Source organism: Hakea prostrata, chromosome 2, assembly GCF_041222555.1.
Source record: "Hakea prostrata isolate BN-2017 chromosome 2, UWA_Hpros_2, whole genome shotgun sequence".
NCBI classification, from domain to species: Eukaryota; Viridiplantae; Streptophyta; class Magnoliopsida; order Proteales; family Proteaceae; genus Hakea; species Hakea prostrata.
In genome coordinates, this window is record NC_142601.1 from 58196945 (window position 1) to 58223914 (window position 26970).

Sequence of the window (26970 nt, forward strand, 5' to 3'; positions counted from 1 at the left end):
CAATAGAAGACAATGAAATGGATCTTACATGAGAGGAAAGGGAGAAAGGAGGTGAAAAGATCAACTCTAGGTCTCCAACTCGTAAGTCAAAAAACTAAAACAAAATCAATCAAGGAAAGTGTGAAGTAACTCCTCCACAACTTACTCTTACCAAAAGAAAACCAATAAATATTTTGTCAATGATTTGGTTGGTAGATATTCCATATTTATTTTGTCAATGATTTGGTTGATGGATATTCCATCAGCATAAGTCACCTTTTCAAGGACGGTTTATTCTACAGAAAGGTAACTCTCTACCCTGCTAGGGGTACAAGCAGTTAAATCATGTCTGAGAGAAGAAGTTGTTGCCATAAACAAATTAAAAAAATTGAAGCATCGTAAGATGTCAAAGCCAACCTGTAACTTAATGCAGCTCACCAATAATCTTTACATGAACAAGACCCAGTTTCAAAGTGATGGAATCGATTTGCATCTCTAACAATAATCTTCCTCTGATAAACATGTGAGATAAATTTGAATGCTGAATGGCAATCATTGCAGACCCTAAGGTTCTTAGTGACTTGGATGGGCATTCCAGAGTCGATATTCATAATACCAAATGCAACAGCAAGCTTTTCACTGTGGTAGTTGAGGATATGCTGCTTGTCTTCCTCTTCTACATCATGGAGAACACATGATAGGTCTGATACATATCCCACCATTTTCATCTCTACCATCAAGTGCTCAACTTTCCTGTACACCTCCCAGAATTGTGGATGGGACTGATCTGCAGTATGGAACCCATGAACTTCTCCAGAAAATTCAATAACACTGAAGGCTGCAGGTTTCTTTAGTCCCTTGTCCTTCATATCTTGTCTAAGCTTCCCAACTTCTTTCCATTTGCATGATGCTGCATATATATTTGACATCAGCACATAGTACCCAGAATGGTCTGGCTCAAGGTGTAACAAATTCTTAGCTGCAAATTCCCCCAACTTGGTGTTCCCATGGATCCTACAAGCCAAAAGTAATGCTCCCCACACCCCATCATTTGGCTCCATTGGCATTTCTTCTATCAGATCAAGGGCTTCTTGCAACAACCCAGCTCTTCCAAGCATATCTACCATGCAGGCATAGTGTTTCACCTCAGGGGTCACAGAAAGTTTCTTCATGTCTTCCAGACACTTCTTACCCTCATTGACTAGGCCTGCATGACTGCAGGCAGAAAGAATAGATGTGAAAGTGATGTGGTTCGGTAGAATTCCTTCCTCAAGAATCTGTGAGTAGAGCTCAAGTGCTTCTTGGCCATACCCATGCATGCCATACCCAGCAATCATCGCATTCCAGGAACTAACATTTTTTTGGCTTGAGGATCTATCATAGAACATGTGAACGGCAGAGTTCAAGTCTCCACACTTAGCATACATATCAATTAAGGCATTGTACAGTGTTGTATCAATGGCCATTCTGCTATTGATGATGAAACCATGGATCTTCCTTCCAAGGGGCAAAGAACCAATGTAAGCACAGGCAGAGACTGCAATTAATGCGGTAACTGGGTTGGGTTTCACCCCAGAAACCTGCATTTTATCAAAAAGTGACAGAGCTTCACTCGCTCGTCCGTTCTGGGTATAACCTGAAAGCAATGAATTCCACGAGATACCATCCCTTTCCTCCATGAGATCGAAAACCAAATGTGCATCTTCAAGGTGACCACACTTTGCATACATCGCTAAGATTGAGTTCCCCACAAACACATCTTCAAGAAATCCTTTCCGAATGACATAGGCATGAACAGATTGAGCTTTCCTGTCATCTCCTAACTGAGAAATGGCACAAGCAACACTCACCACTGTGACCGAATCCGGAGAAACACCCTCATCCTGCATCTCCAAGAGCAACCCCAATGATTCTTCCGGACGCTCTGATTGTTCATAAGCAGTTATCATGGCAGTCCAGCAGACAAGGTCCCTATTTGACATTGTATCAAACACCTTACGTCCGTCATCCGTTTCACCACATTTGGCATACATATCCACCAAAGCAGCTTTGACAAACAAATCCGACTCAAAACCAGTCCTTATGGCATCGACATGAATCAATCGACCCTCAATAGACAGTGACTTCGAGGCACATGATTTTAGAACGAAGGGGAAGGTGTAGTTGTTGGGTCCGATACCCATTTTGCGCATAAGTGAATAAAGCTCGAGCGCTTCTGTGAAGTTGTTGCCATTGGCATAGGCTCGGATCATGGTGTTCCATAGGAATGATTTGGTTCCCGAAATTTCATCGAACAAGTATCGGGCGCTTTCTGGGTCGTCGAATAGAGAGTATTTGACGATGACTTGGGCACTCAAATGGGGGTTTTCCCGGATGAAACCGGTAGTGGAGAGGGATGCATGAACCTGCTTTAGCGAATCCAAGCAACGACAGGACTGAAGAAGACGATCGTAGAAGGGTAAGCATCCTTGCCACCCAAAATTGGTCAGAGTAGTCGTAGAAGTGGTGGTTGATGAGAGGGAACTATAACAATAGAAGTAAAACGAGGAGAAGGAGAGGTATAAACGATGGTTTAGAGAATGATTATCCGTTGCATAGCAAACTTTTCTCCTATGCCAAATTGAAGTTAACAGACGCAAATAACCTAAACGTAGAGGACGCATTCCCTTGGAATCTCATTTTTCGGTTACATCCCAACAATGGTCTCTGATTTGCCTCGGAAATGGTTCAAGGCATCAAAAGCAACCCATTTCGAGATCAACTCAGTTCCTCTGCGGAATGATGTGAACAGAACTGAAGAGCTTCCACCAGAAAATAAGCTGAAGAGGGAGCAATATGGTCTGAAACTCTGAATTAGGACTGGGAGACCTTGAGAGGAACTGAAAATTTTCTTGACGTAAATTTACCTATCTCACATTCTTATAAATAAATTTTGCTTTGGGTCTCGCCTAACGTTCCTGTGGCGTCTGCTTAAAACTCAAATTGGACGTATTCCCCGATTCAAATCTTCTACTGTAGATTTTTTTTTTTTTTTGGTACAATGGCCCTTTTTATATATAGGATAGGGATATTACATGGATATTACATATGCAGCCGGTAGGAGTTGAACCCAGACCCGAAAAGCAGTTCCTCCCCTCTACTCCTCCATTGGACATTTGGCAGATCTTTGGGATGGAATTCGCCGGCGGGTGACCCGACCCTCCCGAGGCGGTCCTAACCATCCTCTACTCCTCCAATTGCAGATCTTTCCCACCAATTGTCGTCCATCTTTTACCACAACCCTTAGATTTATTCTTGTATACGTGACAAAATCCTGACCCCTTGCCGTCCATCAAAAATAAACCGCCTATGTGAGGGCGGGTAAGCCCATGGGAGGATGGGTGGACAACCCGCCTGAGCGGAGAGGATTTGGATCCCAAATCTTATGGCCTGTACAACATTGTATTGGGATGCTCTATGGTTTTATCTGCCCCTCCATTACATGTTTAAGGAGCAATTCAGATACTCTCCACCTTGGTGGGCTGTCCTCTCATCCTCCCAGTGTCACATGTGTGTTGACACAAGCCTATATGAATCCCCCTTGTGTGAGTGTGGGAGATGGACTAACTGTCCTAGTGGAGAGGATCTAGATTCGTTTAGGAAGCAAATTCTCTAGTAGATCCCTTTTAAATGTTTTATAGAAAGATGTGAGAAGCAAAATGCTCTACCTGAAAGAAAATTGAGTTGATTAGCCATCAATCACCCTGTTACCTAAGCAAGCACTTGTCTTAGCTAATAATTTCCTAATGTTGCCATTGCATTTTGGGTTTGCGAATAGGATCTAGATCCTCTCAATCAAGGTGGGCTATCCCCCCGCCCCACTCTCACAAAGGGCTTGACACAAGTTTTCTCGTGGTACACAGACAGGCCCAGAATTCCCTTTTTATTTTTCTTTTTTTTTTTTTTTTTTCTTTTTTGGGGGGGGGGGGGGGGGGGGTTGTGGGAGATGAGAGTTTGGGTAGTCGGGTGGAGAGGATTTGTGTGCATACAAGTGCCTCTTTTAGATTTTATTATTTTTTTCAAAATACCGTATGAGATTCCACATCAATGCTTAGAGGTTGTTGCCAAATTTTATCAAGGAGTAAGACTTGTCTTTTGGAACTAAAGTTTGTCTCGCCCTTTTGAGCATCTTAACTACATCTTCATTAGATAGGTTGTTGCCAACTTTTATCCGGAGCATGACTTGTTTTTTGGAATTAAGTTTGCCTCGCCAGCTTTTGCGCATCTTAACTACATCCTCATGAGGTAGCTTGTACATATAATTTAAACATAAGGCAAAGTTTCGCTTGACCCCAAAGGAATTCGAACTCTCAATCGCATGCTATGAGACATTAGACTTTTACCAACCGAGCAACTCTCAAGATTTTAAAGTAGCCTTCAGCAAATCTTCAAATAAAGCTGGTCTTGGTTTTATCATTAGAAATGATGGTGGTCAACATTTACTTGCTAAATCGATTCCCTCCTCTTTTCTTGACATTCTTGATGGAGAAGCACTAGCGATGCGTGAAGCACTTAAAGAAGCAAAAGATTGGGGCTTTCTTAATGTGGTAGTCGAAGCTGATAGCAAGGAACTGATTTCACTATTGAGGGATACTACCAAAACTGGTCCTCTATCCAAGGTTTAAAGTATCGGTATCGAGTATCGTATCGGTTATATGATTTTAAGAGACGTATCGTCCTGTATCGAGTATTGTATCGCTCTGGCTAATGTATTTTAGCATAGTTCAATAGAGAGACGTATCGAGATGTATCGTATCGCTTGGGTCAAATATGGATACGTATCGGCTAGTATCGTACGGTATCGTGGGATACTTTAAACCTTGCCTCTATCTACACAACCACTGATTTTTTATGTTCTCTTCTTAGCATCTCATTTTGTGAGTTGTAGTTTTACTTATATTCCTAAGATGGCCAATGGTGTGGCCGATAAACTAGCAAAGGTGGCTTTGTCGATTCCGAGCTCGACATCATCGCCTAATACCACTCCGTGGCTGGATGACTCTGTGAACATCCCCACGTGTTTGTCTTGGTTCCTTGAATGAAAAAGTTTCATACAACAAAAAAAAAAAAAAAAAAAAAAAAAAGAAGATTTAAAAGTAAAACTTTACAGCTAGGGATGAGCCTTGTGCTTCAAGTTTGCATACCGTCTGAGTCAATCAATTTTTTTTCTTTTTCTTTTCGGTAAAATCAAAGTTGGCCGTCATCTACAAGAGTGATTTTAGGGACCAATTCCCCATTTCAAATCCATTTATCAAAATTTTCTTCCCTTTGAAACAGTTATCTACTTGCTTAAAAAAAATAATCTTCCCTTTTAGCAAATAATCTCTTGAATCTAAAAGGGCAAAAAAAAAAAAAACGTATGGAAAGTATTCTGTATAATTACCATCTAACGTAATAAAGAAAATTAGAGACAAAAGTATCCACCAAATCCACCTCCATAAAAAAAGAAAGAAATATCCTACTTAAAGTAATAAAACAAGAGACTGCCATTAAACACAACAAAAACACAAGAGACGCCAAAAAAAAACCCTATTTACAATTTGAAATAGAGCATAGCAGACTGAAGCAAGCAACGAATTCCACGAACACCGGTGTATCAGACACGAACACCCCATATATAGGAGAGCTTCCAGGCCTAGCAGAGCAGATGATACTCTGATAAAACAAAATTCAAACTAAACAGATCATAAAGGGGTGTGAGTCCTTTGAAATTCCCTAACTAAATTGATAACGAATCCTTCACATCAACCCAGTTTGCAATGATAGAGCAATTATAGTCATTGATGGCTAACCAGAGAAAGACAACTCAGAGAGCGAGAGAAAGAGAGGAATGATTTAAAGACTTAAACATCGCTTTCTATACAAGAGAAAAACCAGGAGCATGAAGTAGCTGTTTTGGGTTGGAATTAAGAAGAAACAGCAAGGCTTGCTTGATCAGTTGCAGGTGAAGTGGGCTTCTTCTTCATCATCATCTTGAACTCCTCAAAATTAACTTTACCATCTCCATCCACATCAACCATCTTAATCATCTGTTCACAATCCTGAATCCCAACTCCTTGTTTCAGTCCCATAGAAGACAGCACCAATCCCAACTCCTCCACAGTAATCAAGCCATCTCCATTCCCATCAAACACATCAAACGCTTCCTTCAAATCCCTCTCCACATCATCATTTCCTTCCTCCTCACCATCTTTCTTTCCTCGATTCCTCTCCAAGGAATCATATAATTCACAGAACTCATCAAGATCGATAAGCCCATCACCATTAGAATCTAACTCAGCAACCATGCTTTCCACTTCTCCCTCTGCAGTGAAAATACCCATATTCCTCAACGACTCCCCTAATTCTTGCTTCGTTATGAACCCATCTCCATTCTTGTCGAATGTGGCAAAAACCCTCTGAAGCTCCACCTTATCATGGCCATGGGAGTTGCTTTTCTTCTCCTTATTCTCTTCTTTCATTGAAGCTTCAGTGATGGCAATTGAAGTCGTTGTAGATGACATGGTGGTGAAAACCAAAGATCGAAGCCAGCCAATAAACTTCTCAGGTGGAACAGAAAAAATAGGAGGATTTAGTAGACTAAAAAGGAAGATAACTCCGAACAACACAAAGCTTAACAGTTGCAGCATATTCTGAAGCTACCCAACGAAGAGCAGAACAAGGAGAAGAGAAGCAGAAAATGTTTGGAACAAGCAGAAAGCATGTGAAGTGGTGAGGCAAAGGAGAGGATTGAATTCATTGTAAGAAAGACTGGCGACGCGTTGTTTGGCTGACAATTGATTCCAAAAACCGCGTGAGAACCTTGAAAATTATAAATAAAGATGGTGTGTTATTTGGTAAGACCACATCTATAATTTACCTGAGAAAGAGTCTCACACGTTTCAATCATATTCTTAATGCGAACTTATGGTCTGACCCACCATGTTATAAGTGGACTTTTATTGAGGAATATTATATCAATCTACGCTTTTTTCTGGGTTACAGGAATATAAATCATTCACTTAACGCATTAGTTGGATCCATAAATGGTTTAGAAGGTGTGGTGACTGTTGAGTTGAATGAGTTGATGATTTAAGATCTGAAAATCTTAATGTTTTTAGGGTTTTTGAGCATGAATCAGACACATTAAACTAATCAAAATTAAGATTCGTTACAACCCAATTCAGACTTCATACAATCCTGTTCATAAGTTAAAAATTTATTTATTCAATTGCAAATTCTCAACGCCATGTTTATCACTGAAAATTGATTAGCTCCTTCAACAAATAATGGAGTATATGAATATATTGCCCTTAATAATGTAGATCTTGAAATCAGTCTTCCGCGTAAGAAGAAAGCATTTTTCCCCCCATCTTTTCCTGTGTGATGGGTGGGGATATATACCTTTGCTTTCCTTAGATGCAAAGGTACACACCAGTCACTGTAACAGAGACAAGCGTTTTATTCACAAAAGGAGTCAAGATTATGTTTTATTTTACATGTGATGAACCAAGAATCTCTTCATCCACCACCTTTAATTGAAAAAAGATATGATTTTTAATTATGATATAATATGTAGATCTTGAAATGACTTTCTTTGTTTGAGGGGTTTCTATCTTCTTGTTTTCTTCGATAATTAAATTAAACCAACCCAGACTGGTTCTCCGGCCCAAATTAATGGGCGTGAATCTCCAAATGTCCAAACACAAATGGTGCATAGACTGATAGACCCTTATTACCCCGTGTATTGGGAGCTGAGACCTGCAATGAAGCATTAATTATTCACACATGAACATGGTGATTACCCTTCAGCTCGGATCTAGGCCAACTGCATCGATGTTAAGCCTTAAAAAAAACTCCAAATCTGGATCTGAATCTGTCCCAGTTGGATTGGAATTGGTCAGAATCGATGACAGGAAGAGTACAAGAAGAATTGTATGAAGCCATGAAGGAGGCAAAGCTGTTAAAATGGGGAGAGTAAGGCAAAGGCCAAATTTCAAATTCCCACATCCATTCCCCACCCTCAAATGAAAGGATTCAAATTCCACCACATACACAGAGATTTCAGAAAAGATCATTACATGTTCGAATAGTAAGACCCATAAAATTTACATAGATCAAAGTATGACTTACCTTGCTGGGGTGTTGAAAAGGTCTATTAAGAAGGCTCATCCTTTTGTTTCTCAATGTGGCTTTGAATTGTCAAAAGCAATGCAGCAACAATTACTGGCAGTGAGATGATAATCAAAGCCTCTAGAATGTTTGGTTTTGTTATCTCAGGAAAAATAATGCTTCCATACTTTATCACAGCAGCACCCCCAACAGAACCAGCTCCCAATTTCAACAAATAATTCAAGTCTTCCTGTTGAAACCACATAATGAAATGGTCCGGTTGTGAGAATTCGAGAAAATTGCATGAATGCAACTTGAGATGCTCCAAAGATGATTTCAAAGAAATTTTAGGTTGATTTACATCTACAGTTTCAATGACAAAAGTTGGCAGAAAAAGAGAGTGACTGAATTAAATAAAGAAACAAAGACTGAAAATGTATAATAGAAAGCATGCTAGGACTTCACACTCCAAAGCTGCAATACATGGTTGTTTTAGAAGCAAATTGAAAATCACCATGTCTGTCCAGTCAATAGAAAACCCAATGTAATTTGCTCAACTAGGTTTTTTTTTTGAATGCCAACTGGAAAAAGTTCCAACACTAAACCAGCTAATCTCACTCCAGGTGTTGGGAGGAAATTATTCTGAATGATGACTGTTCTATACAGCCACTGCCATATTGCTGGCCTTGTTCATCCATAACCAGGCAATTATTTCTACAATTATGAGCTCCACGGATAATTGGTGGAAACCTTGCTTTCACTTAACTATTATTTACTGAAAAGGCAAATTCCAACCAGATGAAAAAACTAAGTAAAAAATTCCATGCATTTATGTAAGAAATATGGGCTTCACTGTTGAAGGTTCTCTTGTATTATGTGGATTGTGGGCAACCTGAAAAGGCCTTCAGGAAAAAATTTAGGTTTTACATAGGGATAATTCAGGAAATTTCAATATCTTTGTTTTCTTAACAATTGTTGTGATGGGGTTATTAGGGTTTCCAAGATACAAAGACAGGAGTGATGAAGTAAGCGTGTGATTCTTTCTCTATTGTTAGTGAAAACTACCCTCAACTGTCCATGGAAGTAGGCACTTCGCTGGACCATGTAAAAATCCTGTTGGGTGATTGTTTAATTGTTTTTATGTTCCTTTTATAGTTGATGTACAGTCCTATCTCTTCTCTCCCCTAACCCCTTCCACCCAGTTCAACCACCAAAAATAAAAGTCTTGAATAGGGGATCAGTGGATCACCAATCCAGTTCCAGTGACACCCTTATGGTCTGGTAGCATTTAATTGGTGGTTGTCTAGATTCTTTTCTTTTTGGTCGAAGTTGGTTAGAATGGGTCATTTCTAAAGATTTACTTTGACCATAGTGTATCTTACCGCACCTATGGAAGACGAGAAATAGTCCAAAACTGCAATCAACCTGTGGATGCCTAGATAATCAAGAAGGTTCCACAAGACCGACCAAGTTTCAGAGGAGAATTCAACTTGGCTCCTCAAGTTTGAAAGAAACCACTATGAAAGGTGATGAGAAGACTCAGGAAGAACAAGTCTGTATTTTAAAAGCTTAATTTAACTTTAATTCTCTTTCAAATAAGACCCCAGCAACTGCCTTGACGGCTTTGAATACTGAATTTTATATTGATTATGGCCAAAGCTTTAAAATTTCATTTTCAGACTCCACCAACTAGTAGCATTCAGTAAAGTAACTGAGTTGTATAAAATAGAAACACAAGCAGATTATTGTAAGAGATATATTTCAAAAAGGAATTCAGTAACAACCTAATGAAGGGAGAGAATTTAATATGGGAACTGAGTCATTAGACCTGAAAACCAAATAATCAACAAGAACAAGTTAGAATAAAAATAGAGGGACAAAACTGACCGGAGAAGCGAAAAGCTTGCTATCATTGCTGGTGGTGTCGTCTTCTTCTGGTTGAGGGTTGGAAGACGGAGGAGAAGAGCTTGTTCTCATTCTCATCGATAAGCATGAATTTCTTCCACTGGAAATGACAATCCTGCTCGGGTCCATCTGCACACCATTAGTCTCCCTTCGAAGAGAACAAGCGGAGGAAAAGAAGCACAATGATGACGATTCCACGGCCATCAGAACGCAAGCCACAGCCATTTCGATACTCTTTCTTCCTCACTCGCCCGTTCGCGGAGCTGGGGCACTGGAGGCTCTTCAGTGCTCACTTGGGCGGTGAGCGTGCGGAGGAGACTGCAAGCGGGCTGGGCTGGGCCGAGCTTTTAAAATCTCAAGCTCAGCCCTATATATTCTAATACAACAACAACAACAATAAGCCTTGTCCCAACTAAATTGGGTTGCCTACATGGATTATTGCCCTCCATTCAGTTAGGCTATGTTAGATACAAAGCTTAAGCTATACATATCCTTTCTCATCACTTCTTCTAAGGTTATTTTAGGTCTATCCCTAGCTCTTCTAGTTCCTTCAATATGAATTATATCACTTCTCTGTACATGGGCATTTATCGGTCTCCGTTGAACGTGGTCATGCCACCTCAAACGACTTTCTTGAAGCTTATCACTTTTGGGAGCAACTCCTAGACCAATTCTAATATGATCATTTCTTATCTTATCCATCTTAGTTTTGCCACTCATCCATCTTAACATCATCATTTCTGCTACACTAAGTTATCTATATGATTATTTTCAACAGCCCAACGCTTTGCACTGTATATCATAGTTGGTCGAACAACGGTCCTATAAAATTTTCCTTTAAGCTTTAATGGAATACGCCAATCACATAAGACCTCGGACGCATCTCTTCACTTCATCCACCCTATTTTAATTATTTGGAAAACCTCATCCTCTAAATCACCCATTTTACTTATGATTGAACATATGTACCTAAACAATCACTCTGAGGAATCTCTTTATCGTCAAGAATCACCACCTCATCATCTGTCGATCATGACTAAAGTTATAAACTAGATATTCTGTCTTCGATCTACTAAGTTTAAAGCCTTTTGATTCCAAAGCTACTCTCCATGATTCTAATTTGGTATTAATCCCCACTTGGGTCTCATCAATCAATATAATATCATCTGCAAAAAGCATACACCAGGGGACCTCATCTTGAATGTCTTTGGTTAATTCATCCATTACCAATGCAAACAGATATTGGCTTAAAATTGACCCTTGATGTAGCCCAACTGTTATTGGGAATTCATTACTCTGTACCCCCCCCCAGTTCTAACACTAGTCACCGAACCATCATACATATCATTAACTATATCTACACATTTACTTGCAACACTTCTTTTCTCTAGTACTTGCCAAATTAGCGCTCTAGAGACTCTATCATAAGTTTTTTTTTTAAGTCAATAAATACCATATGAAGATCTTTCTTACAAACTCTATACTTTTCCATAAGTCTCCAAATTATGTAAACAATCCGTTGTAGATCTTTCAGGCATAAACCCAAATTGATTCTCCGTAACTATAATTAAGTGTTTCAAACAGATTTCAATGTGTGGTTGTAAAGCATCAAGAAGCAATGCATAACAATGCACTCTCTTGACCGAAAGGTGATCCTTTTGTACTTTTTGGTGATCCAAACTCAATATATATGGTAGAATTAAAAAGTTGGGATAATGACACTAGCTTGTACTTCACATCCTTCCAAGAAAAAAAATTCACATATTGTCTACCTTATCAATGTATGTTCAGAATTAGAAATAAGTTCCTTCCTTAATGTATGACAAAAAAAAATTAAAAAAATTTAAAAAAAAAATAATAATAATACAATCCTCGATCCAGACTCACTAAATTCTCTTGGTGATTACTTTTTTTGATAAATAAAATAAAAATAAAAACCAACCAACCAACCCAACCTTGAGGGTCAGGTAAGGGGGAAAGCATTAAAAAATAAAAAATAACCCGGAAACCCAACCTTGAGGAGTAGGGAAGGGGGAAAGCATTTAAAACTTTAAACAAACCAGGGAAACTGCAGCAGATGCTTTGTGGAAGGGGGAAAGCATTTAGAACTGTACACAAACCAGGGAAACTGCAGCAGATGCTTTGTTTCGCAAGTAGTTATGCTCTTCTCACTTTTGTTTTATTTACTTCTGACAATAAAAAAAAAAGGGACAATTCACAAAAGTAATCTTACAGCAGTGAATGATGATTCCCAAGGCTAAGGTTTATATAATTAAATCACAAAATTACATGGCGACTGCTTCAGTATTACTCAGAACAGCAGACACGACTCCCTCTCACTCGTTTACTGGATTCACCACCAAGAACAGCAGAGGACTTCCATGCATCACTGGCGGCGGCGTTGTTGAAGCAGCACACTCATAATCTATTTTTTTGAATTAAAAAAAAAAAAAAAAAAAAGGGTAGTCACCCATAGTTCACCTTTCTAAAAACTTGTTCAGTACTGTCTTCCTCGCTGTTTCTTCCTCCCCATCATCATCATCATCAGTCTCTGGTGTAATTGTTGTCTTGAGAGCACAACGTATTACAGAATTGAACTGCTTCCTCAATCTGGCATTGTCGATGAAGATATCTGTAAGCATTTTCCTCACAAGGTCATCTTTTATGCCTAGATCATCGCCCTTCACATTGGGATCTTTACTTGCTGAAGCAACAGGGTTTTCATCATCTTGTGCTAGAAGTTGTGCCTGATAAAGTTTTGGATATATGAACAAGTCGGAGACAGAGAATAACATTACTCACACCCAATAAAAACCTGTGAAAGAAAACCAAGAAAGAAAGATGTAATGATATGTGAGCCATTTTATAGAAGGTACCTCTGCAACAAGGAGGCCAATTCTGTTATCAGAGGTAGCCAAGAGATCCAAAGCATCTGAGAATGATGAAGAATCCACAGTGAATTTATCTTCCTCTTCTGCAAGGAAGTTAACACTGCATTCTTGAAGGCGATCACGAAGAATTCTGCATTCATGCAGCAGTTTCACCCTAGCAGTTTCCACATGTTCTCTTCCTTGTTTTTCCCTTCCAAGAGCTTTCTGATAATATTGATAACCAAATGTATGGTTAAAATTATATCAGGCCAAGGAAATGAATGAAGAAACCAAGCTTCACATAGAAATAGAACTAAAAGCAACCTAACCTTAGAATGCAGAGAAATAACCAAGAGATTCATGTCTTTATGTTCTCATGACTAAAAGAAAACTACAATCCAACTATTGGACAGAAAAGCAAAAATGGATGACCAAGAACTGAAGCAATATAACATCATTCACTGTTAAGCATAAAATCTGCACAAAACTTTCATGATAATCAAAGCAAATTAGGACAATGAAATGCTGCATTCTAATGCATCCGTAATGCAGTCTACTCCAATTCCACATCCTAATGTGAAAGAGCACGTGTGAACAAGAATTTGGGAAAGCATGTATTTTTTTCATATGGATACTGATTCCCCAGCTCTTAGTGTCAAAGCTTTCCAATTTTCTGGTCATAATTATTTCTTGTGGATTTAGCAACACAAACACACCGACAAAAAAGAAAAGGAAAAAGAAGAAGAAGCATAAATTAAAAATATATTTCAACTGCAATTAAAATAATTTTGGAAATGCTAAGCTATTAAATTATGGTGCAGAGTATTTGGCTGTTAAAAAATATCATATAGATAAACTACGTGTAGAAGAAATGAGGATTCTTAGATGGACGAGTAGTAAAACTAAGAGGGATAAAGTAAGCAATGATCACATTAGAGAGGTTTGGACAACAGTAATGATAAATTATGGGCTACAAGAAAGATATTTGAGGTGGCACAACCATGTTCAAACCTAGGCCTTAAATGCCCTAATAAGGAGTGATTTATCTGGACTGAAAGAATTAAAAGATCCTAGGGTAGACCTAAAATAGCCTTGGGAGAAATGGAGAGAAAGGATATGCATGGTTTACACCTTGTATGTGACATCACCTCTATTAGAGGTGATGGAAGACAAGGATCCATGCAGCCAATCCCATTTAGTTGGAATATGGCTTCTTGTAGTCATTATAAGGTGTTCAAGGGCTTTAATATGATAGCTTGAATATACGTAACATAAAATAAATGCAAGAGTGCATATTCTCAGTCTTGCTACACATCCTCATCATAGTCTGCTGAGTGCCTAAAAATTTGGATCATTGTGGTCGGTTTACTTTTATTTAAGCGTATCTGTTCATTATTAAAAACCACATCCCAAGGAAAAATGAATTAAGGCAAGATTAACCCCTAAAAAAAAAAAAATTCAACCTCCTAATAGCAGTAAATTTTGAGAACCACGAAACTACCTCTAGTTCAGATTTTTCATTCAGCAATCGACCAACCTCCTGCTTTAGATCTGATTGAGAACTTCTGAGAGATTTAACCTCTTTAACAAGAACTTTAATATCAGCTTTTGATTTCATCTCTAGCTCATCATGACGTCTTTGCAAATTTTGAAGGTGTTCTCTAGTCAACTCCAATTCCTGCATCAACAATTCTTTCTCCTTGACAGCGGATACTTTGGTTGACTCTGTATGAACCTTTTCATCCTGCAATGTTTTGATGGTCATATAGGAATACTTGTTACTAATTCAAGGGATAATCAACAAAAGTACTGTCAAGAGCATAAGAACCTGTTCAGCCTTCAATTTTGACTCCATCTCCAAACACTTTCGCCGAAGTTCCTCCATATCCCACTGTGTTTGGGTAAATCTTTCTCTTTCACTTAAAATGGCTTGCTGGAGATTTTCTTTACCTTTCTGCTTTGTGCTTTCAAGTTCCACTTCCAAATCCTTGACCTGAGCAAGTGCAATCATGATATTAGACCTATGGTATGACAATCATAATGAGAGCACTAAATGGTTAGTTCAGGTTCTTTACATCTTTCAAGTTCAATGGACTTGGCGACAGTAGAAACTAACGGTAATTTTCATGGGTAGGTTAGAAGAACAGGGTTTGAGCTTTTGGTCAATGCAATTAGCAACCTATTCTCTACTGACTCTAGTAATACAAGCTCCCCCACTAATGGAAGGGTTAGAATCATAATCAAGCTCCGCAAAGATCCCCCTTGCACCCCCCCAAAACAAAAAAAGAAGAAGCACACACACGCACACACAAAGAAAATAGGGAAAAGAACTAACTGCACTGTGAAAAAGAAAAAAGGGGGTACTGGGTCTATCAATACAATAAAAATGGCTTTTGTTTAAATATCACAAGCTATCAACTAATGGGACCAATCTATGCTCATCCAAGATTCTTATGCTTGGAAAACAGAAATGGGAGCAAAATGGGTCAGAATGCACAGCAGGCACAATTCTCTAAAAGTCAGCATCAGGGGGAAGCATGACAAAGTGCCTCCATAACCTTTCAGAATTCAATATGGAAACCATTAAAGAAAAAAAACAACTAAATCTATATATCACAAAAAGTTAAATCTGAAAAGACAGCAAGAAAACACATAAACATAGACCTTGAGAGGGAAAGCACTAAAACTCTAGCAAAAGTCCAAAAAGTGGGCTACTTTTTTCTTTAGTACAGCTCAAAAGATTCCCGCCCCCTCCCCCCCCCCCCCCCCCCCCCAAAAAAAAAAAAGAAGGGAAAAAACACCCAAAATAATAATAAAATAAAAGAGACTTGTTAGAAATCAGATTCTAGAATGAATAAAGAAGCAAGGAAGAAGAAGGAAGAACTGCCAGCGATTCTGGATTGATCTCTCAGAATCGTAGGTCACTTTATTTATGGGCTGCAATCAGCAGTGAACAATCTACTAGGACAGAAAATTCTATCCACTAAAAGTAGAAACAAAAAAAATATTACAGAATATTCAGTCCAATATTCTGTTCACATAAAAATAGAAAGCAAAAAGAAAAGGAAACCATAGAAGAATAGAACCTGCAGCACCACATAGCAACTACAGAAGATTCAGATCTCCAATCTAACTGCAGCTGTATCCATATCTCAAGCAAATCTTAAAAAGACCTTGAGAGATTTAATTATGACAGCAAAATTAGAGTTACAGGAGTTGAATACCACAGAAATAAGAGCTAATGATCCAATCAAATAAGACATAAATAAATAATTTCCTCTAATGCAAATGGATGTTCTGACATTCACCTTTGTAGTAAGATAATCTTTCACAGCCATTTCTTGATTTAGTCTTGCAATAAGATCCTCCATGTCTGTTTTCACTGTAGTGAGTCTCTGCTGCATGGTCACAAGGACTCTATTCATTTTATTTCGCTGATTCAATGGAAGTACTATCTGTACACTATCTGGGAACTGCATAGCTGTTCCGAGAGTTTCGGCAGAAGGTCGAGCTTCAGCACCTCCATTAAAGTCAGGGGTGCCATCACCATATGAATTAGGAGCACCGAAATTGAATGTTTCACTACCTCTAACAGAGCTTATGTCACTTTCAAGACTCTCAGCAGAAAGCTTTCGAGTATGACTTGCTAGTTTACCATGCTCTGGTTCAGATACAAGCTCACCTCCTGAAAGAAATGCAACCTTGGAAGAATCTCCATTAAATGAATCTCGGTTTTCAGCTCTTTTTCCTTTTCTGGTATGACTTTTGTGCCCAGAAAATTCTTCTAGCTGATCTAGAGCGGACTCACCCACAAGAAGGCCATTCTCACTAGGCATGCCAAAGTTTATGAATGTTCCAATGGAATTGGCCACTTCTAGATCCAAAGGCAAATCCTCAGTACCAATTTCAGAGCTGTTATACCTTCCTTGCCTTGGTGTTCCAAGCTCTGATGCCTCATAAGCATTATCACTACCATAATCAGATGTGACTGACAAGCTACTGGAAAGAAAAGAAACACCTGAATTGGGCCGAACTAGAAATGAAGAAACCGTGTTATTCTGAGATGAATTTGCTTCTATAGTATGCTGGTTTCCATCATGGAATGCTGAACAAAACAAAAAAGATGGACCAGATATTAGAACACTTGCACAAGAAAATTCGTAAAATTTTCAAAATTGCCTATGTATTGAAAATTTTTGTCAGTAGCCTCCAAAGCTGCAAAAATTAGACCATGCAGCTTACTGCATTAAGAAAACATCTAAAGCCTAACAAAGAGAGGATGGGGAATAAAAAGGAGCCACCTACAAGACCTAGCAGCTGCTTCTAGCTCAAGAAAGGTTGCCACAAGAGTGCTTCTAGATATATCAATGTCGGAGAGCAAATTTCCCATCCACTCCTCCAAAGAACACCTTCGCTGCGACAAAGCTAACATGTTGAGAAACGAGAACATTACTCATCCATATAGGCAGCAGATAGCTGGTTTCCAATTTCTAGCTGGACCTTCTTTATATTTTGTTAATGCTAGAAAGCATTTCAACAAGTCCTTATGTACAGTACTTTCAAGGCAGAGGAGTAAACAATCAAATAATACTAAAATTGGATTTTATCAAAAGAAAACAGAAAACTAAAAAGAAAGATACTAAGAAAAAGAACAAGGCAGCTTGAATTTCAATAATTCTAATTACAATATGCAATCCTAAGCAGTTTTAATATGTGTGATATTTAAAACAGATCCAGTATCTGTACCCTATGGAGCAGTGTACAAGATTACCAAGAATAACATTCCCAGCTGCCCAGACCTAGTCAACCTACATTGACCCTATCAAGACAACTCAACTTAGCACAACTCAGGCTAATCCCAACTAGATGGGATTGGATACTAGGATCCTTCATCTCCATTCAACGCATACTTGCTACTACTCTTCAAAAGTGCACGTCTTGCCTCCATCTGGGAAGAAAGAAGCCAAACAAGACTTTTTTCTTGGGTCACATCAGGCAGGCTCGATGACTTACAAGATGATGCAGGAACGGTGTTTCATGTTGATATCATATGTGTGTGTGTGTTTTTATAAATAAAGAAGAAACAATTGTAATTTTACATATAAACCCTCATTTAAGATTTAGTTTAAAAGAAGCTATCTTTTGTTAAAACAAAAATTTGTCTTCAGAAGTACAGAAAAAAAAAATTCCTTAAAGATTTAACTGAAGAAGAATAAATAGCGTACTTCGGCAGTCAAAATCCCCAACTTAACAAACCTAGGCAACCTAGGCACCTGCCAAGGTGACAAGGTGCCCAGCTACTCCTTTGGGTTGCCATGTTGCTGCGACAACTAAGCACACAATACTCTAGATGCACCCCTCCACCCTATTCTAATAATTCCTTTTGCAACATCATCTTCTATTACACCTTTATTTAAGACTTAGGTACCTAAAATATTCACTTTGCAGCATCTCCCTCTCATCAATTCATCACCCCCATTTTTAATGTTTCTAAATTTGCACCCCGTGCTCAATTTTATTCTACTTGACTTAAAACATTTTGATTACAATGTTGATCTCCATCACTCTAAACTAGAAGCATTACCCCCAAGAACCAAATATATAAGGAGATTTCTTTCCCGGTTGATTCGTAAATTTTCTGAAACACAAATTTTCATGCCAGAGCAATTTCTCAAAAAAACTTAAGCTTCATTGTGAAATGCTCTTCTTTGGCTTCACCAACTTATATTATTGACCCCCGGCAGCAATTTATTTATTTATTTTAATCAAGAAAGAAGATATGACAAAAGTGGTTTTAGATGTAGAATAATGAGCTGAGAAGGATTACTTCAGATCTAGGAATGATACCCGAAGGATATTTTATTTGTTAAAAGAAAAATACATAACAAGAAATGGAAGAGGTTATTTAGGTAGGGGTTAATGAAGGTTGAAAATATGGGAGGCCTGGACATAGATGGGGGTATCCAATTAATTTCAGTCTGACATGTTACACATGGTCAATCCTGACCATTTGCTAGACATCTAATGGTAGGAATCCCCACATCATCCCTCCATATCACAAAAATAGCCAGACTTCTTAGGACACCTTTCCAAGCTGGCTAGAGTAGAATTTTTTCCCCCATGTGAAATAGAAAACAAGATCCTTACCTCTTCCAATAGTGTCCTGCTTTTTAGTCTCAGAAGGCCTTTGGGAGGGGTTGGGGGAAGATTTTTCTTTGGAAACTCCCTCTTCAGCTGTAAAAGAAAGGAACATAAAACCACTTGAATATACATATAAAGTAAAATCAATACTTTATGAGAATGCAGGGTCAAAAATGTCAACAATAAAGTTAACACAACATCACAAACAGGAGTCTTTTGTTTTTCTTTTCTCTTTTCTTTTCCAAACTAAAACCTCACAGGAAATTAGTATACTTACTTCCGCAAATAGCTTAAGGAAATCATTGAATCTACGTGATATCCCTCGAGTAGTAGTGATCCCTTCTGGTGATTGTATACCAACTTGAACCCTGTAAAACTGTAACCTACGGAAGTTATAATGGGCAATGCCTCAAGCAAGAGAGAAACTAAATTAATAGTTCGAAACTTCTGTGCACAAGGCCAATATACAAATTGACAAACCATAAGAGAAAAATTGAAAGGATTCGATTACAATATACAAACTCGAAAAACCAAGTAGGCAAGATGACAACTTTTGCATCCCTAAAAGAAACACCCTGTACCACGTGATGAACTCAAGAAATATGCATTACGTTTTGTTCACAGTGCTACTGATCAGGAGGAACATTTTCAACTTGGCAAATTCCAACAATTTATCTCTTTTTCTAGAGACTTTGCTTAACTTAATAAGGTCAAATGTTGGAAAGGAATGATAGAAAGTAACAAATGGCTCAGAAAATATTAACTGAGCAAGACAAATGAGCATTTTGTTTCCATTAAAAATATGAAGCAAAGCATTTTGTTTCTGTTTAACTGAATGAAGCCATGTGTGGATAAACCAAATTAGAAATAACAAGGGCAACAGTGTATGCAATTGTTCTCATGAATGAATGAGTGAGAGAAAAAGCAAGGCAGAGGTAAAAATCAAAAGCAGAATAAGGAATATGCCAGATAACAGTGCTTTCTCTGCATTTTCAATTCCATATTCAAAGAGCCTCTATATATCTTTCCATTTATTGAAAGGACTAGCATAAAGCATTGGATATTGTTTAATGACATCGCGTTTGTAATAAATAGGAATCTGAGCATTTTCTCATTAATTATAACGATAATGGAAATGAATTATGATCAATTTAACAGGTCTGAAGTGAACAGAAAACATAAACCACATAGAGAAACAAATAGGAAACCCAGAAAAACTTCAAGTGTATTTGATATGTTGCAAAATCAGTAACAATATGAGGGGCTAAAGGTCAAAAACTCAACTTAATTGCAGGTAAAGATTAAAAAAAAATCTCACCACAACAGGATCTGAACCTCTTGATTTTGGCAAGACAATCCATGAGGGAATTGTGACACAATAACTCCATCCTGTATGAGGGTCGTGTGGCCAAACAGTGTCTCGTCCATCCTATACAAGGAAATAAAGTATAACCTAATAAATAAGATAAAGGATCACAACTGATTTCAAAAAGATGGCATGGTAATTAAAGAAGTACTTAGGCTAATAGAAATGTTTTGAGCCCTCAAGGCAATAGGTTCATGTACTTCACAAAATCCTTGAAATTTCAGGCTCAAATGAATACAATAAAACAAAATAGATTGCTTTTTACTAGAGATTGAGCACCCAAAGATGTAAATAGAGAAAATTCTTATTAGACATTACAAAATATAGCTACAAATATAGTATCTGCTCCTTAGGGGGAAAGGGGGGGGAGACATTCCCATACTTCTCAAGAATTAAAGGAGGGTCATATGGGAAATTTTGAAAATACAATAGATGCTAAGTCATTACTTAACCCCATCATTCAAACAGTAGGGATACAATCAATATATAATTTGAAACACAAGAGGCGTAAACATAATAATAAAAATTTAAGGGGGTTGTAAATGTAATGGTCTACAAACCCAGGGAGTGTATATAATTGCTCAAAAATCAAAAGGGAGGAAGGGTCCAATGTGATGCGAAGGTGAGACGGCGTATGCAATAATTTTCTCACTAGCTTCATGAACTTCTTTATTAAATAAAGGGTGAACTCAGTGCCAAAGGCTTCCATACAAGCAAAGTCCAGGGGGGTGGGGCAGTTTTCCTATGCAGCCTTACCCTGGAAATTTTTGCCAGGAGGCTGTGCTGATGCCTTGATGACAGGCTAGGATTGAAAATATTTAACAATCGCAATCTAGCATGTGGTGTAAGCAAGATCTCAAGAATAGGAATGACGATTAGAATCAGAGATTGTAATCATTGAATTCGATTCTTGATGATTCGGTACAAAAAAATTCATAGACCAAAACCCTAAATTGTTGAAATTTCAGACTTATAAACCGATTACATTGAACAATTCCTCAAGGTTCAATTCGGTATTGAGTATCATATCGATTAGGTGATTTTAAGAGACATACGGTCTTGTATCGAGTATTGTATCATACTGGCCTATACATTTTGGTGTAATTCCATATGTGACCTTTAATAATTAAAAGAGAGAGAGAAAGAGATGCAACATTATGTATCATGTAAACTATATCCAATATGGACACGTGTCGATTAGTATTGTGTCGTATCATGGGATACTCAAACCATGCAATTCCTTCCTTCATTCAGAATTTGATTTGTAAATTTGAATCATTTCAAATCCATTTATCAAAATTTTCTTCCATTTTTGCAAATTAATCTCTTGAGTTTTAAAGGGAAATAAAAAATACATATGGAAAGTATAATTGCCATTTGTGGTAATCAAAGTATCAAAACATAAAATTTGCACCAAGCACATCTTCGTTAAAAAAACATATTGAAAATCCTACTTCTTGTTATAATCTGTTCTGTTGGTCATTGTATTTTTCCAAGGCTATATCAAAGAGAGGAAGTGAAAAAATTCTCAAACTTCCACTTTGTGGCAACTTATGATTTCACACTATGAATCTATGTTGATCTCGAAATTTCCCATACAATCATATCCACTTTGTACAACAAGAACAACTACAACAATCTTTGTCTCAACTAAATGGGGTCAGATACATGGATCTTTGTCTTTTTATCAGCTGTATTTGAGGCCATACTAGATACAAGGCTTAACCTATGTGTATCCTTTCTCACCACTTTTCTTAAGGTTATCTTAGATGTAGCCCCTAGTTCTTCTAATTCCCGCGATTTGGATTGAATTGCTTCTCCACACAGGGGCATTTAAAGGCCTTCACTGAACGTGGCCGTACCACCTCAATTGACTTTCTCATAGCTTATCAGTTAATGGAGCTACTTTCAAACTAGCTCTAATATGAGAATCATATCCACTTTGTATCTATACAATTCAGAAATGCTTTAGTAGTACTTGAATTCTCAATCAACTAAGAGCAGAGAAAAGATTTCTCTCTATTCTAAGGGATCCTTACGCAATGGCCCCAAACAAAGTCTTTATGACTGATAATAAAGGTGCAACACAAATAGGTTGAATTAATAGGAAAGGGGTAGTGTCCCACTGGAAATCTGCCTAACATGCCAAATGTCAACTACATTCATGTTTACAATGAAGTGGATACCAACATGTAGACTGCAACTAAGAGAAACCAAAAATTCCCCATTCAAGTAGTTAATTATCCATTGGGTCCCCCAAAAAGCAGTATTGCATTATTAGCTATTGGACATGTATGTGGTCATAAAACCAAATACATCTCAAAGACCATGTAACAATAGTACTGCTTGAACCATCAAGATTTTCCAAAATTATTTGTGAAAATTAGTATCAATAACCACGGTAGGTTGTCTCAAGCCTACCAAAACAAAACATGGTCCGAGATGAAATTGAGTCAGTTGACTAAATTTTGGTATTTCAACAAATTTCAAGAATTCCAAGGGAGCACAATTGTAAATTGTAATTGAGATTTGACTACTTTTCAATATATTTTTTTTCTTGCATTTTAATGGAAGTCCCAATGTTTTCTTGTATATCCGTGTATAAGATTTGTGAAAATACATGATCCAATTTCATCCGCATACAACCGGACATGCGTAAATCAAGAAGATGGCTTTGTGTTAGGTTTTTGTAAAAGATAACATCGTCATTTTGTTTATTGCCCTCAAATTAGGTTTTACAAAAAAGCAGACCCAAAAACCCCCTAAAACCCACCAAAACATGCAACCGAAACATGGTACAATGGTGTACCATTTTTTACCAAAATTTAAATCAAGTCAAGACACCGAGATGGGACAAAATCTCAAACTATGTTAATAGCTGATGTTAATTTTGAAAACGATATAAAGGTTACACGTGCAAATGCACATTAATTTTGAAAATGAAATTAAGGTTACATGTGCAAATGCACATACTGACGTCTATAGGCTATATGAGCCATGGCTAATTATTTTGGGTTTTCTCTAACATATGCCAATTGTATTAGGACCAAATATTATGGACTTAAGTCCTATATGGGATTAAGTAGTTGGTTTTAATTTTGAAGTATTCAACTTTTACAAATTTGTAGAGAGATTAAGATAGTAAGGCATTCCACTTAAACATGGTAACGTGTTCTAGGGATTCAATCATTCAACTAGAAGCCAATATCCAGGGTCCAGAATGAACTACTAAGTTCAGCTAGAATAGGGTTTTTTTTTTAATCAAATAAGAATTAGCATTTGATGGTAGGGTGGGTTAGGTTACATTGATAGGGAAGCCTATTAGTGAAGGCTATGTGAAGTTTTAATGGTGGATAGAGTGCTGGATTGAATTGGCAGCAAGTTAGGTATAGGTTTATGGGTTCGGTTGAAAAGAGATGGGATCTGGGCTTGGTCAAGGGGCGCTCTGGATCAAAAATATGGGGCAGTCTTGGTGGCTGGTTTTGCCTATGGAAATTTTAGGATTTGGAAATGGTGTCTAGAGATGGAGTGGATGCTAGGTTTGTAGTTAGGATTATGAGAAGAAGAATAGGGGTTGGCACAAAGGGAATGATCAATCTTGAGAGGAAAAAGAAAGAAAAAAGATAATAGAAGTGAAAAGAACAGAAGAAATCAGGTTTGGCATGTCAATCCCGTATGCATGGCTCAACAGGACCTATAGAACCCAACCATTGGCCAAATAGAAGTCTTCTAAGACACAATTGACACGATTGGACAATGTCAACTGCATCACATAGAGGATACCTACTTTAGTAATTGCTACAGGGTTATAAATAAAGACGAAAGCACTAGAGATAACTAATTTGACAACAGTTTTCTTGGCTTAATGCTTCTATTCTGTGAGATGTAGATTATGACTGTGCGATATTAGTGAAGTTTTAGGCCAGAAGCCTAGTTAAAATCCTATGGCTCCAATGTTTTCTCTCATTCAATCAAGTTTTTAGATCAGATTCTGGTGTTGATACTCCCATCCTCACAAGTATTAGTAATTCATCAGTTATCCCTTGACGCTCTTAGAGCACTGCTTCTATTGCTGCTTGCCATTTCTCTACGAGTATTCAGTTCTGATTCACTTGCTATTTCTGTCCTGCTAAATAGTAAATCACCACTACGTAACTAAGTTGAGTTTTTCTTTTTCCCCTTCTTTTCTTGAAAAATATTTCGAATTTAACTTGCTATTTCTTGGTTCCCAATCACCATTTGCTAAATCTGAACTCGCAAATAATTTTCTGTCTAATCCAGTCTCTTGTTTCTAATTTTGGATTCAATTTCTATTGTCTACCTTGTAGATCAAGGCCTCTGGTTTCAAAATTGAGTCCCTAATCCTATGATCGTGGATTACATGAGGTTTCAAACTCTAATTTTCAGGTATCTAGAACGCCCCATTAAACTTGTCATAATAATTAATCTTTGCTTATCATTCAAGGCTCCCATTCATATTTAATGAGATACAGTCCTTTTTCTCCTTTTTTTTTTTTCCTACTCCATTTTAATACTCGGTTTAACCATGCCTATAAAGACGTGTTATATCCTTGTGTCAGTGGATGTCACTGGCTACAGCTTCTTGGTCATTGTTAAAAATGGTGGTGAAGAAACAGCCGTAAATGAGGGAATGAAAACTCATGCTTTTACAGTTTAACTGTATATAACTAGTTATATGTAGTCGTTAAAAGACAAGATGTCACCTTGAAAATTGAAGATCAGGCTCCTTAAATACGTTCATGGCCTTTCAGCTTATCATTCAGGAACTAATAAGTTATTGAGAAATCTGCTGTGGGAAGTATATAACCACTCCACCCATTGAAAAATCTAGATCAATTGCAGATGAGGTCGGCATACAGATGTGGATGCAGCATCATACTCAATGTAATAATTGAATTGAGTCTAATAATTTCATTTTCTGCATCCACCAAAACGTGATTTGAGCAAAGAAGAGGAGTGTCTAGCCGGCTTCATAGCTATCGTCTTCTCCTTCCAGAATTTAATCATCTATAGTTAACACTACATGCTTATATTTAATTCGCAGAGACGACATAATACGTTTCAAATGCGCCTGGAAATAATTAGGGCTACATTTAAATCTCAATACGAGATCAGTTAAAACGAAGAAAATAATACTTAAGCAAGTCAACGAATCAGCCAAGGCTTAAACTAAACAAAATTTCAGCTTCAACACAAAGAATCAACAATTTCGTGGACTGACAAGTGGAAAATCAAAGTGAAATCTCACTGCTAATCCGATCAATCAGGCAAAACCATTAATTCAAATATCCAAGGATGAATCTATTATACAACCAACAGAACAAACTTAATTCGAAGATCAAAACAGGAAAGCTGACCCATTTCTTAGGAGGAGGGCTCCAATCCATTCCTAGCGGCAAAGGCGAGGTACCATCATGGCGATGCTTAGGAGGACTTCGCCCCAGCATCGCTGTATCGGTGGATCGATCGATTCGTCAATTCTCTGTGTTTCCTCAATTAATTCCCCGTCGATTTGATCGGATACACACGAAATCTACAAGAACAACACAAGAAGAAGCGAATTGCGTCCATACATCACGGTTTTTTTTTGGCTGACAACAATTAGAATGACGTGGGGGGAAAGAAGGGCATGGAACAGTGATGAAGGTAACAAGAGCGCCGCGTGTGAAGCAAAAACTGAGAAGTAGACGTGGCTAGACGGAGCCGGTGTAGTCTGCCTCCGTCAACCCACCACCTGCATTCGGCTTTTGTAGCTTTTTGTTTAATTTGTTCACTCCTGGTTCGTTTCTCGCAGCTCTTTTTGTTCTACAAAGAGAAAGAATAGACGACCTCACCTAACTGTCTTCATTCTTTCCCATCGTTCTTACGCCACAAGCACACAAGCACATCGATCAAAGTAAAGCATTCCATGTCTTATTTTATTTATTTATTTTTTCTTTCTTTTGGGTAGATTTCAGATAGTTAAAAAACGTCGGAATTGAGGAAATGGTGGCCGCTCTCCGGGTTTGGGCTTCTCAGCTGGCAGTTAACTCTGGATTTTGCCGGTTTAAATTCATGAATGATTTTTTCCCCACCCTTCAAATAACCCGGGTTAGGCCAAGAACCGACTTGAACTCATGATTCAACAATAGTCCTAACCTTACTAAGAGTGTCAGATTGCGTATCCAAACAGTTTAATCATACCGAATTGTGCTGTCTAAAATGCACCTTTCAAAATTCGTACGATATGTATCTAAACCGAATTTCTTTGATACGGTTCCAATTTTATGTACTCATACCCCTGTATATATTGAAATCATATCAAATTAAGGGATATAATATAATTTTACAATTAAAACACTTTACCTTGACCCTATCCTTAATTTCTTATTTTAGTTTGTTGTTTTGTCATTCACTCCTCTTCTTAGATTTACTTGTTTTGTCTCTATTAATTAGATTTACTTACTTTTCTTTCTGTTAATATCATATTATCTTGATTGTTTGATCGCAATTTCATTAGGATCTTAATGAACTAATAACAAAAGTGGCATGAATACCACAATTTTACCGTATTAGATA

The 26970-nt window shown here is 37.7% G+C and overlaps 2 protein-coding genes and 2 pseudogenes across 4 annotated transcripts; all 4 read right to left on the reverse strand.

The window, feature by feature from the left end:
• Nucleotides 1–199: 199 nt before the first annotated feature.
• Nucleotides 200–2864, reverse strand: LOC149025221 (pentatricopeptide repeat-containing protein At3g26782, mitochondrial pseudogene; annotated as a pseudogene).
• A 2317-nt stretch (nucleotides 2865–5181) lies between these two features.
• On the reverse strand, nucleotides 5182–10340 carry LOC149025222 (homoserine O-acetyltransferase). 2 transcript variants are annotated; one of them, XM_089145450.1, is made up of 3 exons: nucleotides 9997–10340; nucleotides 8131–8359; nucleotides 5182–5673 (listed from the first exon to the last, which is right to left on the reverse strand). In XM_089145450.1, exons 1-2 carry the CDS (start codon nucleotides 10237–10239, stop codon nucleotides 8156–8158), a joined length of 447 nt encoding a protein of 148 aa, XP_089001576.1. In that variant the 5' UTR covers nucleotides 10240–10340; the 3' UTR covers nucleotides 5182–5673; nucleotides 8131–8155. The 2 variants fall into 2 exon arrangements, with proteins under 2 accessions (XP_089001576.1, XP_089001575.1); XM_089145449.1 differs by lacking the exon at nucleotides 5182–5673 and having other exon boundaries at nucleotides 7728–8359.
• Nucleotides 5667–6818, reverse strand: LOC149025223 (calmodulin-like protein 3 pseudogene; annotated as a pseudogene).
• A 1699-nt stretch (nucleotides 10341–12039) lies between the features above and the next one.
• LOC149025224 (PX domain-containing protein EREL1-like) lies at nucleotides 12040–26318 on the reverse strand. 2 transcript variants are annotated; one of them, XM_089145451.1, is made up of 10 exons: nucleotides 25770–26318; nucleotides 20344–20454; nucleotides 19303–19401; nucleotides 19032–19118; nucleotides 17190–17298; nucleotides 16193–16989; nucleotides 14713–14877; nucleotides 14386–14628; nucleotides 12891–13109; nucleotides 12041–12761 (listed from the first exon to the last, which is right to left on the reverse strand). In XM_089145451.1, exons 1-10 carry the CDS (start codon nucleotides 25857–25859, stop codon nucleotides 12492–12494), a joined length of 2190 nt encoding a protein of 729 aa, XP_089001577.1. In that variant the 5' UTR covers nucleotides 25860–26318; the 3' UTR covers nucleotides 12041–12491. The 2 variants fall into 2 exon arrangements, with proteins under 2 accessions (XP_089001578.1, XP_089001577.1); XM_089145452.1 differs by lacking the exons at nucleotides 19303–19401; nucleotides 20344–20454; nucleotides 25770–26318 and having other exon boundaries at nucleotides 12040–12761; nucleotides 17190–17293.
• Between the last annotated feature and the right edge of the window lie 652 nt (nucleotides 26319–26970).